The sequence below is a fragment of the Podarcis muralis genome, chromosome 16 (assembly GCF_964188315.1).
Source record: "Podarcis muralis chromosome 16, rPodMur119.hap1.1, whole genome shotgun sequence".
Lineage (NCBI taxonomy): Eukaryota > Metazoa > Chordata > Lepidosauria > Squamata > Lacertidae > Podarcis > Podarcis muralis.
Genome location: NC_135670.1, coordinates 12646281 through 12661278, shown reverse-complemented (window position 1 = coordinate 12661278; position 14998 = coordinate 12646281). Strand labels below are relative to the sequence as shown.

General features: G+C 45.9%; 1 protein-coding gene across 5 annotated transcripts in view; it reads left to right on the top strand.

Moving 5' to 3' along the window:
- The window catches only part of NAA40 (N-alpha-acetyltransferase 40, NatD catalytic subunit), a 15328-nt gene extending 330 nt beyond the window's left edge, over positions 1–14998 (top strand). For 4 of the 5 annotated variants that reach the window (XM_077920585.1, XM_077920587.1, XM_077920588.1 and 1 more), the window contains exons 2-7: positions 4112–4207; positions 5116–5211; positions 5877–6035; positions 8043–8126; positions 9637–9714; positions 10799–14998. In XM_077920585.1, coding sequence (XP_077776711.1) covers positions 4112–4207; positions 5116–5211; positions 5877–6035; positions 8043–8126; positions 9637–9714; positions 10799–10940 — 655 coding nt within the window. In that variant the 3' untranslated portion in view covers positions 10941–14998. Of the gene's footprint in view, positions 1–4111; positions 4208–4830; positions 4884–5115; positions 5212–5876; positions 6036–8042; positions 8127–9636; positions 9715–10798 lie in introns of all 5 variants that reach the window. The other variant, XM_028711280.2, reaches the window with a different exon arrangement.

Below are 14998 nucleotides of genomic sequence, written 5' to 3'. Positions count from 1 at the left end.
AAAGTTTTGTGTTGGGTAGGGAGAAAAAATAAAGGGGAAATCCGGAGGAGGGGGGGTCAGTGTGGGGGTACCAAAGGAATAATAACGGGGGGGGAGCTGGGGGCGTTAATGGGAAGTTTGCTGCTGGAAGAAGTGAGGGGCTTAGGGATTGGTATTTGAGATATTAAAGTAGTTCATGGAAAAATGAGTGGGGCGGGGGTTCCTGACCCCCCCTAGAGGCAGGTTGGTAGTGGTAGGATTAGGAGATTTGGGGAGGGGGACGCCAAGTTTAGAGGAAGGAAAGTAAATGGGGGACACCTGTAGGCGTGTAATAAGGCAACTAAGGTTTAATGGGGGGCGAGGATTAAAATAGATGGTGGAAAGTGGGATAAATTGATGGTATTGGTGGTATTAAAGTAATTTGAGAGGGGCAGGTATTAGGGGGGCGCTTTGAGTTAATGACACCCTAACACAGGCTGAGGGGTAAATCAGGGAGGGAAAGACTGGCTTGGAGAGGTGAAAGCAAGTTGGAGAAACATGTATTATGCAGGGGAAGATTTGGAGGAGGGGGGTGGTGGGGAGAAAAGAAAATTTGATGTGGGCAGGAAAATGAAAAAGTAAGAGGGAAATCCAGGGTGCAGGAGAGAGGAGGAGGAGACAAGGGGTGTTAAGATCATGATGATGGGATTTAATGGCATGGGGTCAGGTTGTGGGGTTTTGAAATGGGAAGATATAAGAGGAGATAAAAAGTTTTGTATTGGAAGGAGGTGTGAATGGAGTTAGGGCTGTGGTGGATGGGTGTGTTTTAGGCCACTTTATCAACCTGGTGCCTTCCAACTGTTTTGGACTACAACACCCATCAGACATGCTGGCTTGACTGATAGCACTTGAGAGTCCAAAACAGAGGGGGAAGCCTGGTTTGAAGTAGGGTTTAGGATGGGGGGCGGAGATATGTGGCCTTGGTGGGTTCAGTTTACAGGGGGGAAGTAATGGATAATCTCAGAACTGAAAAGGTTAAATATTTGGAAGGTTAGGCTCAATTGTCCTGGGCAGAAATATTTGGGATGGAAGAACAATAGTGGGGGTTGTCAGGCAGTTCAGCCCTATGACAGTGCCCACATTCTTTTAAATCACATTTACTTTTTATTTGAAGAGGTTTTTCTGTTTAAAGCAGAACAAATAATCATTCTCCATGGAGATCTGAAGAGACCACCCACGCTAATAAAAAGGGTTTCCCTTTTAACCCAGTTCAGTCCTCACACCTTTGCGTACTTCTAAAATCTGGATGGCATTGGAGGTGCTTCAAGTTAGCAAATTGAAGCAGCTTTGGCATTTGTTTGCCTTGCTGATAGGAATGGTTTTTCTTTCCCTTTCTATAGCTGGATGATCCTAGGTGTCTGGAACTCAGGGGCAGGGTGGGCTATATGTTAACCCATGAAGCATCAGTATTATTTTTAGAAATCTAAATCAGTTTTTTAGATGCCAAGTGTTGGCAGGTGTACTTTGTCATTGTAGGAGAAGCTGCAGTTATTGGAATTCTCCTAGCCTGCTCAGCCCTTAAAGGTACAAGCACCTTCTCTCAAAACGTGTCATAGGTCAAGCTTGTCAGTCACCACTTGCCTGTTTCCCAGGGGTGCGCAAGAACTGCCTTCAGACAGCTTGACACAAACACTTCCATTAACTGGAAGAAGCCTGTTTACCTTTCTTGCTGTTGATGTGCCACAAATAACATTTAACAATATGTCATTCACATACTTACACTGCAAGGCAGAAGCAGTCAAAGAAGGGTTCATAAAATTATCTCTTTCAAGCAATCTAAAGAACCCCATCTTCCAACATAACAGAGTAGCACCTGCAAGGGAAAAATATATATCTATTGCAGGTGCATGCCTCTTCAGGCCAGGAGATACACACCATCTATCCTTTTTTTATTGTTTTGGAAGTTGCTTCAGGTCTTGCTTGTGCCAGGAAGATGCAGGCACAGCATTCTGCTCCCATCTGCTGGCAGTCTTCCTGCCCCACATTCTCCCTGCTCCGACTGAACTAGCTTCCCAGCCAATTTCATGTCGGGGGTGGGGGGAGAAGGATGTCCTTGCTTGAACTTTAGCAAGGGTGGAAGGGTTGCATTGAGGTTAGGCTCATGTTTTTGGCTCAGAACCTCTGCTATTCACTGACTCACCAGCCTGGCAAAACTTAACAACACTTCATAAGCGAGTGTTTCTTTTTCTTCCTTTTTTCAAAAAATGGTGATTGTATCCAGTGTTAGTCCTATTTAGAGTAGACATTATTATTATTATTATTATTTATTTATTTATTTATTTATTTATTATTTATACCCCGCCCATCTGGCTGGGCTTCCCCAGCCACTCTGGGCGGCTTCCAAAAAAATATTAAAATACTGTAATACATCAAACATTAAAAGCTTCCCTAAACAGGGCTGCCTTCAGATGTCTTCTAAAAGTCTGGTAGTTGTTGTTCTCTTTGACATCTGGTGGGAGGGCGTTCCACAGGGAGGGCGCCACTACCGAAAAGGCCCTCTGCCTGGTTCCCTGTAATTTGACTTCTCGCAATGAGGGAACCACCAGAAGGCCCTCTGTGCTGGACCTCAGTGTCCGGGTAGAACGATGGGGGTGGAGACGCTCCTTCAGATATACTAAAATTAATGAATATAAGGTAAGTCGTTAACTTCAATGGATCTATTCTGAGCTGGACTAGCACTGGACACAACTCAGTATTTCCAAGTCAGATTTGAACTGGCTCTTGGGACTGTAGGTGGAAAAACCAATGTAGGATAGAAAGCTGTTTCTCTAGGAAGCCTGGGTTCCTGTCTCTTTAGCACAAGAGGAGGCTGCATGCCCTGCAGATTTTGCTTAGCTACAGCTCCTATAATCTCTGACCGCTGGCTAGCCTGGTTGGGGCTGATGGAAGTATTTCAAAACCTCTAGAAGGTACCCCACTGGCTACCCTTGTTCTAGGGTTTGATGTTCTCTGTTGCTCTCAAAGCCTGCATCATAACCTCCTTACACTCACCCACACCCTGGACAGGAAAAATCGTGATAAGAGAGGATAAATGTGACAAATGAAAAAACCCTCTGTCACCCATGAGCTGCAAGTTCTTAGCATTTCCCTGTGTTCCCTAGCACTGCTCTTGCCAAAAGGGTGTGTTTGTTTGTTTGTTTGTTTGTTTGTTTGTTTATGTGCGTATTTAAACCTGCAAGCTTTAATTGGCTGAAGTGGTCAATTAATCCACAAGGTTTAGTTGAAGCAGTGAGGGGCAATATTAATCAGTGGAGCTGCAAATTCAATCAAATTTCCTTTATTCGACCGATAGTCAGAAATAAAACATTACATAATAATTATAAACTATAACATCATAGGGGTACATAAATAAGGTAGGGTCGCAGTACTAGACCTCTCACAGATAACCCACAGAGCTGCAAATTGAGAGTAAGCTCTCTGTTTTTATTTTGCTTTTTTGCTCTACTAGAAATAGCTTTCCCTGTTTGGCAGCATCATTTGGTTTGGCATAATCCTTAGGTTGCCAGTGTTTCATAGAACATAGGAGCCCTGGCAGCTGCCTTAAACTGAGCCAGACCATTCTGCCTGTCTCACTTAGTATTGTCTGCACCAGGAGTTCTCAAACTGGTCCACGAGCTTCATTTAAGTGGTCTGTGGAGTGTCTGTGGATTTGTAGTCAACGACAGAAACCACATGTGCATTGTGTTACATATTCACATTGCTTTGTAATAGTATTTCAATAGCTTATTATATCTTGCATTGTTTTACACTTCGGATTCTGTGGAATACAATAAAACACAATATATAAGAAATAAAAGAAGCAGTTAAAAATACACTGTGCCAGATGCTGTATGATTTTTTAATTGTATTTTTATTGCCACCAATAAAGTTGGGAACCATTGCTCTACGCTGACTGACAGTGTGGCTCTAGGATTACAGGCAGGAGTCTCTCCCAGCCCTGGAGAGCAGATGCTGGGAGATACCTGGAGAGGCTGTGGAGTGAACTTTGGTAGTCCATGTAGGGGAAGCCACGCTTAAGGCTATATACTGAGTACAACTTGGCTGCATTTACATGTTGTGCCTTGTTCTAACATCTCAGCCCTTCTTCTTTCAGAGGAAATCAAGTAAAGGCAAGGAGAAGAAACAGAAACGACTGGAGGAGCGAGCAGCAAGGGATGCCATCTGTGCCAAGGTGGAAGCTGCAAATAAAGTGAGCTTTGTTTTCTCTTTCCCCTCAACATGGAGGCTGCGCCTGGTATAGTGGCAATAGAGCAGCTGTTCCCTCCAGATAGTTTGGACTGCAGCTACCATCTTGCTTGACCATTGGTAATGCTGGCCAGGGCTGATGCGAGTTGTCCAAAACATTAGGAGTCCACCAGGTTGGGGAAGTCTGCAAGTTCAAAGGTTAGATTCAGGTTAGAGACCCAGGTTCAAATCCCCACTTGGTTGTGGAAGTTCCCTCAATGGCCTGGACCCAGTTTGCTTATTTCTGTGCAGCACCAGCCAATTAACGCTGTCTGTCACTGCTGCCAAGATGTTGCTGCTGAATGTCAGAGACCACTGATTATAACTTATCTGCTGTTTGCTGTTCCAAAATTTCTTGGACAGTATATGCAAATAAACAGGAAGAAGTTGTTTAAAAAAACCCCAACTCCAAACACTTTCTCTCCTCCCCACTTGGAATTCATGGTGAGCTAAAAGCTAGAGAGAGAGCACTTTTCCCAAAGTGAACCCTTTAAATGTTAAGAGCCCCTGAAAAAGTATCTCTTTGCTTGACTGCACTGCGGACACCTATCTCTTCCTATCTTTAGTATGCTCTCTTTCTTTACATAGTTGGGAGACCCCTTAGAAGCCTTCCCAGTGTTCAAGAAATATGACAGAAATGGGTGAGTAGAAGTTCTCTGCTCTTCATTTTTGAGGCTAGAGGGATTTGAACCCAGGTCTTCTTGGTCAAAGCGCTTGCTTTGAGACTGTGTGTGTGTGTGGAAAGCCATGAAACGCTTGCTGCTGCTCCGTCTGGTATTTCATGCTTCTTGCTCCTGGGACTCAGCTACAAAGTGGACTTCTATTTATGCATATTGAAACCTAATGGTTTCTGTTTCCGTTCTCTCTCTGCAGGTTAAACGTCTCCATTGACTGCAAACGAGTTTCCAGCTTGGACCCGACCACACTCGACTGGGCTTTTGAACTAACCAAAACAAACATGCAGACCTTGTAAGGCCCAAGGGGGACACTCGGGGGTAGTGGGCGGCAGTGGGGAGCTATTGCCAGCTGTAGTGGGGATGTGCAAGAGCAGGGGGGATGACTCACTTTCTTTCCCATCCCCCAAAAGTCGTATCTCCGCTTAAAAAAAAAGCATTGTGCTCCAGATATTAGAGAGCTACTGCAAGTCAGAATAGGCAATCCTGGGGTAGATGGATCAAGGGCTTGACTCAGTATTCTGTGTTTCAGAGATTCCCAACAGAGGCTGCTGTTTTGTTAGTAAGGATGATCAGTTTTTCACGACTTTTTCTCTGTAAGGGATTCGAGGAAGAAAGAAAGTAGAACAGATTGCAGAGCCTGTCAGGCAATTGCATTGCTAACTGTCACAGAGATCTTGCAATTGTCTTGCAAACCAGCTTCTTGCCCCCTCTGATGGCTAATAGAGTTGGGTCCGCTTTGCAGAGTTTGCTAGGTAGCCATCCAGAGGTGCTGCTCAAAGCCCAGGTGGAGAAGGGGAACGGGTCCCGAACGTGCTCCGGTACCCAAGAGATTCCCTCCCTCTCCTAGGCAGCAATGCAGGCTGCTTCTTATGGTGAGTACTATCTCCAGGTGGCTGAGCTCTCCCCTAAGGAGAGGGTGTGAAGCGATTGGTTTTTATGCTCTCTTCCTCTCCGCAGGTATGAGCAGAGCGAGTGGGGCTGGAAAGACCGGGAGAAACGAGATGAGATGTCAGATGACCGTGCTTGGTACCTAATCGCTCTGGATGACGGCTCCCTTCCCGTGGCTTTCTCACACTTCCGCTTTGATGTGGAGTGCGGGGATGAGGTCCTCTATTGGTACGTCTCCTGCTAGGCACGTTCATATTTATTTTCAGGACTCTTGGAGTGCCCTCAGATTCTGCACTTGGGGGAGGGCCAGGTGGATCATAGCAGAGTGGAAGGATGCACACAAGTCAAACCTGCTACAAAATTTTGCAGGGTACAGGAAAGGGGATGTGGGAAGTGGAAGCTTATTGATATCCTGTATCAGCCCAGCTTGGGGACAGAAAGCTTCCTTTATTGTGTAAATCACTGCTGTTTCGATAACTAACACACAAAATGTAAGAATGGATTTAGACACCAGGAGGGAATATGTTGTTTAGTTATTACTGCTTCCTTGCTCACATTAGTGAGATCAGCACAGTACCATCCTTTGCAGCTTAAACTTGGAAACTATGACAAGATTGATTTAACTTCTTGAAACAATAATCCAGAATGCTTTAAAATGGACCGTATTTTCCCTGGAATTACCTACCCTTTTGTCCCCTCTTAAAATAACAATCGCACACACATTGTTTTGTGAAGAAATGAATGTAGGAATTAGTTACATAATCTAGGTTTCGAATCATCCGTTACAGTAGCAAGATTATCAGCAAAACTACCATCTGAGTTACAAAAGTACAAAATGTAAGTTCAAAAATGGTGAGTTCAGAGTGCAGAGTTCAGACGTATGTGTGGCCAGCTTGGAAGCATAATGAAGAAAGAGGAGTCTGCCCCAAGGAGGAAGGAAGTACATAGTGTTACAGCTTCCTGTCAAAGGCAGACAAAGGAAGAAATCTCACAGAGTTTTCTGTAGCAAATTTTTACAGGAAAGCCCTGTGAGCCTCAGCTCCTTCATGTTCCCATCTGGCAAAGCACAAATTGTTGGGTTGACTGCAGTAATGTCCCACACAAAAAAAGTTAGTGTGAAGTGCTCTTGTTCAGTGCGCAGACCAGCCATGCCCTCTTTCAGGTTGCTCCTTTCCATTCTGCACCTACCCATACAACATTCCTATATTCCTTGGCTACTTGATCCTCATTCAGTTTTTTGGGGATTTATTCATTTTAGTCTCTTAAGTTTTTGTCTCTAAAGACTCCTAAAAAAAACCTTGGGTTTCCCTGAGGATGCTGATAACTCCAATCTTGATATATACCATCCTTCTCCATGCTGCTTCCCTTCAGATGTTGTTGGACTACAGCTCCCATCACCCTGCGTCACTTGTCACACTGGTTGGGCCTAGTGAGAGTTGTATTAAAAAATGCCTGGCGGTCATCTGGTTGTGGAAGACCATATGATGCATTCAGTCCCCAGCATCTTCCAGCTTCAAGGATCAGGTAGCAGGTGATGGAAGACACCTTTCTCTGCCTTGGACAGCTTCTTCCAATCAGAGTAGGCAGTACTGGGCTAGATGGCCTATTCTGGTGTAGCCTTGCCTGGTATAAGACAGCTTCCTGTGTTCTGAACAGAATCACATAAAGAACAGTCCTGCTGAATCAAGTCAGTGGCCCATCTAGTCCAGCATCCTGTTCTCACGGTGGCCAGCTGGATGCCTATGGGAAGCCCACAAGCAGGACTCAAGCGCAAGAGCAGCTTTCTGCCCTGTGGTTTCCAGAAACTGGTATTCAGAAAGACATTGCCTCCAACTATGGAGCATGGCCTTCAAAGCCTTATCTTCCATGAAAATCCACACAGATTTGTTGTTTGATTTATGTGTGTAAACTGCTGTGTTTATTCCAGGTGCAAAATCCAAAGGGCTGTGTTCTTGCAGCTGCCAAACTGGTGGAAGGGAAGGGGTGAACGCAACATTACAAATCAGTTGTGGCTTAAATAATCATTGTTTAGTGCTTATATAGTTCTATTTTCCTTTTACTCTGAGAGTTTGAAAGCCATTTGCATCCATTATGTCATCTGAAGCTGTGGGGAAAGACTGAATGGGGGTGGGGGTGGAATTTTGCAGCTCAGGGCAGCAATGTTTGTGGGGGGATTTCAAGGCCTGGGTGTTCTTTAATTGCATGTTGAAGCTCACCCTTTCCTCAACTCCTCAGCTACGAAGTACAGCTGGAAAGCAAAGTGAGAAGGAAAGGTCTTGGCAAATTTCTCATACAGATCCTACAGCTCGTGGCAAACAGGTAAGTGCACTATTTTTTCCTCTTCCTCTGAATTACAATCCTCTCTAGCTGTCTGAAGCTGCAAGTCCTAAACATGCCCACTTGGAGTCGCTAATCTCTCCCCATTAAAAAACCCCTAACAAACCCTGAATATCTTGATACCAGGGATTGACATATAATGGCCTGAGTTGCATGGCCACCCTAACTATGGATTACCAGGTTCGTGCAAGCATGCAGGTTTCCAGACATAAGCTTGCTGCTGCTGCTTTGCTTGTTCCTGCTCTTTTTTACTGCCACTCCAAGGTTTGGCTTAGTGTGTTATCTGAACTGGGACTCAAGCTTAGTGAGAGGAGAGAGCTTAACCTTGAGCTGTTGCCAGGGTTTGTGCTCAAAACGACAGGGGAGAAGAAAAGCAGCTGCAAAGTTCCTGGTAAGCCACGGTTTGAACTTGCTGTGCTGTTGTCTGAACCAGGCCAGTGTGAATTCAGATGGTTCTGTTTTTAACCTCTTAACCATATCCAGCTAAATTCTACCCAGCTGAAATTCATGATCCTAAATTACTCCCGTCTATTAACTTCAGGGGGTCTACTCTGTGTAGAACTAGCGTTGTATACAACCCTCTGCCTGTTGTATGTATCAAATTAGGCATTTTTATTTTGCTTGCATTAAAATAAAATAAAAAGCACACTGCAACGAATTTAGTGTGGACCAGAACTGGAGCCTTCTGAAGACCTTGGGTGATGAAATTCCTGAGCAGCACCCTTCCCTAAATCTTCAACAATCCCTTCTGACACCTTTTTGAGCTTCCTTTGGTAGTTGTAAAGACTAGTGTTGGGATAGGGAAACCTGTGGCCCTCCAAATGTTGCTGGACTCGAGCTCCCATCAGCCCCATCAGAGATTATGGGAGTTGGAGTTCAACAACATCTGCAGGACCACAGATTTCCCATCCCTAGGCTACAATCTCGCTTTAATATAATCATCGGCATCATCTGATTTGCACATAACAGGTGTGTGAGCGCGCAAGATAATTGCTCCCAGATGAACGTGCAGCTATAAACTGCTGCCGTGCTAGCTAGCTTGCTGTGCTCTTTGAAAATGTCTTGATTTTAAAACCTAGGGTTGTATCCAGTGAAGTCCTACTGTGAGTAGGCACACTGAAATGAGTAAACCAAAGTTGATCAAGTCCATTCTTTTGAATGAGCCCTACTCAGAGTAGACCATCATTGGGTACAGTCATTAGATTATGCTCTTGGTTTTAGTTAGTACTGTGTTAGCTCTGCTAAAACTTGGCAGTTGTCTGGAGGATCCAATTCTATACCAAATGCACTTTCAAACTTTGGGTTAAGAGAAGATGGCCATCCCCAAATATACTGACACGTGTGTGTATTTATTTAATAATTTCAATTTTTACATGGGATTGGAACTAATTTAAATTAGACTACTGTGAAAGTGCAAGGAACTTTGTTTGGCTTTTGCTTTCTTTCTTGTGACCTCATACCAAGCTGACCTTGTCTTCTCCCTGGCTCTTAGTACACAGATGAAGAAAGTCATGTTAACAGTATTTAAACACAATCATGGGGCCTACCAGTTCTTCAGAGAAGCGTTACAGTAAGACTTCATTTACTTCCTTTTTGCTCACCTGAAGTAGAGACCAGAAGAAGATGGGTTTGGGGAGATGCCCCTCTCCTACCCCTGTGAGTCAGAGCTGATAGTTGGTTATTGGACTCTCTTTGGCCAGGGACTCATCATCCCTGACCTCTGGGCATGCTGGCTGGGGTTGATGAGAGTTGGAGTCCAACAAAATGTAGAGGGCCAGTGGTTCCCTGTCCCTCTCTGAGCAAAGGGCGCAGAGCCCTTTTCAGAACAATATTCCTTGATGGCTAACCTTCTGGGAGACCACATGCCGGAGGTGGGTGGGGCCAAAGCAAAGTGGGTGCGCCCATATATATCCTATACATCCACACACCTAGTCCTTCCCTTCCCAGCTACAGTCTCCAGGCAGATCATCCATTTTTCCTGCTTCCTTTCCTCCTTCAACAATGGAAAGAAAGCTCCCACTGGTTCCCCCCGGTCTAATTGCTGGGTGGAGATGAGACCAGGAGAGGAGGCCTTGCAGGTCCGAGGTTCCCCACACCTTTCTTAGGCCAAGGGCAGCAGGCACTGTTCAACAACAGCACAAACTACCAAATAACTCCAGCTTCCCACAAGATATTGTGATGGCCTGGACCAACTTGGAAAGCTTTGAAACGGGACTAGAGCAATTCATGGAATAAGAGCAATTCATGGAATATAAGGCTATTAGTCACAGTCTTCCCTCCACTGTCAGAGGCAGTATGCCTATGAAAATCTTTTGTTGGGGACCACAAGTGGGGAGAGTTGCTGCTGTTCTCTGATCTTGATCGCAGGCTCCCCTTTGGGACATCTGCTTGGCTACTGTAAAACAAGGATCCTGGGCCTTTGGTCTGGTCAGCAGGGCTTTCCTCACATGTTTTGTTTTCTTCTGATGCTGCCCTGTTTCTACAAATAGACTCTTCATGCAATCAGTTGCTTGTGGAGACCACGCCAAGGGGCCAGGCCAGCTCCAGTTGCACAGATGTGGCTGCATTTTAAGCATTGATGCAAATGCCACCTGACACTTTTCTCTATCTCCTCTCCTCCTCCTCCTTCACCACCACCACTTCTGCCCCTGCAGGTTTGAAATCGATGATACCTCACCCAGCATGTCTGGCTGCTGCGGGGATGACTGCTCTTACGAGATCCTCAGCCGGAGAACAAAGTTTGGCGAGAGCCAGCACGCTCACCTGGGTGGTCACTGCGGAGGCTGCTGCCATTGAGGTTGTCCTTCACTCCTGAGAAAGAACCCGGCTCTCTCCACACAACCCTGCCTTTCTCTTTGGTTTCCATTGCCTGATCCTGCCCCCCCCCCTCACTTCCTCCATTTCTTGGTACACCCCCAAGCCAGGACAAACAAGACTCCTTTATTGCATCCTGAATCCCAGGATGGAAGATCTTCCTCCGTACGGGAGGCTCTGGGAACCAAAGTCATGCCTAAGTCTCAGACCTAGTGCTAGATCTTGCATACTTACAGTCTTGATCCGAAGGCATGAATCTGGGCAGCAGGGTTTGCTTGCTTATTTGTTAAGCTCACGCTGCTGCAGTGAAGAAATAGTTAAATCCCCAAGTGAATGGTGGGGATAGCTCTCTCCCTCCAAGCTGAAGAGGTGCAGGGAGTGAGTTTTACAGAATCCTTATTGGAGTAGCAGATCTAGAAACGTGACCTTTCCTCACCTGCATTGATCTGTGCCTCTCCTTTCTTCGGTCATTACATTGGACTGCTGTTTTGCCACAAAACTGCAATGTGTATCAAATTGGATGTGGTCCCCTGCATGGGCTACCTGGGGAAACCTTGCCTGACTCCATCCTGTTGCTTGGATTTCTCCTGGGTGTATGTTGCAGCCACCTGTTGTTTTTTGGTTGATGGGGGGAGAGGGGAGGGGAGGAGAAAAGATTTGTACAGGTTTTAGAATCATACCCTGATTAATGTTCTGCATTGATCATGCCTGGAGCACTTCCCTTTTGCTTATACGTGGGGGGTGGGGGAAATATTGATGCAGATGTTCTGCTTCTGCACTTTGCTGCTGGCGAGTCCCATATGGCTGTGTCCTTAGAGGACCTTAGAAGCCAAATCAAGCTATCAGTGACCTACACAGGTGACTTTCTGCGCACAGACAAACCACCTGGAGAAAACTTGCAAGAGTTCGAAGCAATGGTATCTGAATTTGCTATTCCTGTGTCCAAAAGGCTGAGTTGAAGGAAGTGTGCAAGAGATTTATTTTTTTTGAAATGCTATTAACATTTTTGTTTGTTCAGGGCCCTTCACCCTTTTGAGTCTTTGGGAAACAGGCAGCTCTGGCATTTCTGAATCCTGTGTAGCGGGGGGAGTAACCTGTGGCCCTCCAGCTGCTGTTGGTTTCCAGCTCCCATCAGCCCCAGCCAGCATGGGCAGTGGTTGGGGAGGATGGGAACTGGAGCCCAAACACCCATCTTGAAAACTCTAGGTTCCGCATCCCTGCTGTATATTATGAAGCGAGGATGTTCTGGTTTGGGTTTTTCTTTAAAGATGTTCTTGAATGCCTTGGCTTTGCATTGATGCTTCATCATCAGAAGGGACAGCCTTTGCCTTCAGTTAATTGTCTTGAGTTGCCAGCTTTTTAACACAGTGTAGTGTCGTTTTCCCATCTTTATGTCTTGCTGTGCAGAAATGACATCTTACTCCCTTCTTGCCTCAGTGAGGTGTGTTGGTGTGTACAAGCTTCATTTGAGGTGTTGAGAATTGACCAGCCAGGTCCTCCTGCTGCAACTGTCAATCACTGGCCTGGCCCTGCTCTTCCCACCAGGCTTCCTTAGCAATCGAGGCTGCAACATAGCAGCAGTTTTGGGAAGAGAGTGGCTGTTGGTTGCCAGGCAACCGCCAATAGCTTTCATGCGTCCCAAGTTCTGTTGTTGCAGGCCCTGCTGACAACTGCCTGGGTCGTATTTCCCAGTGTTGGTCCTCCTCTGCTGTAGCAATGCTGGTGGTGCAAGTGATCCATCCCATAACTCCCCTTTGCTCAAAATGGAGCCTCTTGCACCAGCCGCACAACCTCAGGACCTCACTTCTGTCTCAGGGTGTGCCTCTTTGCCTTTTTCTGGTTCCCTCTGAAGGGGTGCAAAATGGGTGCTCCTACTCTTGAGCCTTTAAATGCCTGAACTCGGGGTGGCCAGTGTGAGTGCCCCTCCCCCAGATGTTGCTGGACTCCACCTCCCATCAGCCACAGCCAGCATGACCTACAATCAGGGAGGATTATTCAGCAACATCTGGAGAACACCATGCTGGCTTTCCCTGGCCCCAAGCCTCTTTTTTAAGAATTAAAAATTGCCCTGCTACTTGAATTGCATCTTACCAAATGGAGAGATTGCCAGTGGTTTTCCCTCTCTTGGAGATTGGATCGGACCCCCACAAGTTCATACTTAGATTTTTGTAGAAATGCATTGTCTACAGCCAAGGAGTGAGTTGCATGCAGGCTTTTGTGTGTGCGTGTGGATCATTCAGGCTGCAGAATCATTCAGGGCTGGAGCAGCGATGGCCAACGTTGTGAGCATCTGGGGATCAGATTTTCCAAGATTGATCTGCAGGCGGGGTACAAGTGGATCTCACCACTGTGTCTTCTCACTCCTGGCTGCAGAATTGACAGGGACAAGAGTGCCTGCATGGTGAGACAGACAGGCAAGCTGCAAGTCTCAGACTGTTTCTTAGTTTGCACCCCTTCTCCCTGGAGAAACTCGCTTTGCTTTCAGTTGTCAGCACTGGGGAAAGGCTCATGAACCAGTGATAACTTGAGAGCATTGCAAGCACTGCTTTCAGTCAGTCTAACAGGCATCTCCCTATCCCTTTCTGGAAGTGAGACTCAGCCAGGAGGCCTCTGCATGAGCTTGGTGCCCGTTCTGCAACCTCTCATTTATCAAGGGGCAGTTACAGCTACAGAATAGGCAGCAATGTGCCACAGACTCTATGGCAGGGATGAGGAGCATGTGGCCATCTGGATTTGGTTGGACTCCAACTCCCAACAGCCCCAGGTATGCGTGGTCACTGGTCAGGGCTGGTGGGAGTTGTAGTCCAGTAACACATGGAGGACCTCAGATCCTGCTGTGCAACGGTTTTGGGATGTGGCACTGCCACTTCTCACCTCCCAGGAAATGTGTGCCTTCTAGATACAAAGTGATGAAAAAGTGCAGTTGTGGCAGTGGGTCCAAATGCCGCCTGTGGGGGAGGATAGACCACTCAGGCAGGCTGGGCGCCCTAACTGAAGGGGCGCTCACTTTGCTGGGGGTAGCACACAATTTTGAGCACTTGCTGCTTCCAGAACACTTGGCTCCCCTGCGTGGGTTTGGCATGTCTTTCTCCCATGTGGCAGTAGGAGGCTCTTCAATGCACTCTCCTGTTTGTGCAGGAACATGCCGCCCTGGCCTAGGGCAACAAGAGACGCAGAATTCAGCCTTGTGTGGCTGTCTTTAATCTAATCTGCTCCATTGTGAGCAGGACCAAGGCAAAGAGAGCTATTCCGCTCCCCTCTCTTGGATGGGGCATCTACTCATCTTAGCACTGTTCCCCCTGAAAGTTTGTGGAGTCAACTTCACTCTTTGGCATGACCATGTCATCCTGGTCTCACGTAATCGCCTGTAGCAGGGTGTAGAAACAAATGGGCCTCATTTAACACAAAACAATCCATTTTTTTGTTTAAAAAACCACCATGTTCCTTAAATAAGCCCCCCTGTTGCTTTTTTTAAAATTATTAACAAGGGAAAAGTTGCTATCGTGTTCATTTTTGTTTTGTTTGATATGCTAGGGACAGTCTCCGAAGCTTCTAGCTCTTTTGGACTTTTTGAACAGTAGATAAGCTAACAGTTCTCTGGGTATTACCTCCCCAAAGCAAAAATCCATTGATAATTGCAGTTTGCTATATTAACCTTTTGTTTTTGTTACCTTATACGTGGATCTCTTTCCGTATTCCAAAGTATCAAGAAAAGGTGGTTGAGTGTGGCTAACTCTCACTTGTATTTTTATTTCCCCCCCGCCCCCCAAAAAATCTGGCATGCTTTGTAATATTAAGTTGTAAACTCTGCACTGTATACTTCTATGTATCTAGTGTCCTTTTTGCCCCCTTCAGTTGCCCTCTTTATTTTGTGGTTTTTTTGGGGGGGTTGTCCCCCCAAAAGTTTTTAGAATAATTTCTATGGTAATTACATTTCTTGGCAAATATTTTCACCAGAATCAAAGGGAACAAGCTGACTTTTTAATTTTGGTATTTGTTTTATTCATATGTTTGAAAATAAACATTTTCTCCAGTCTCTA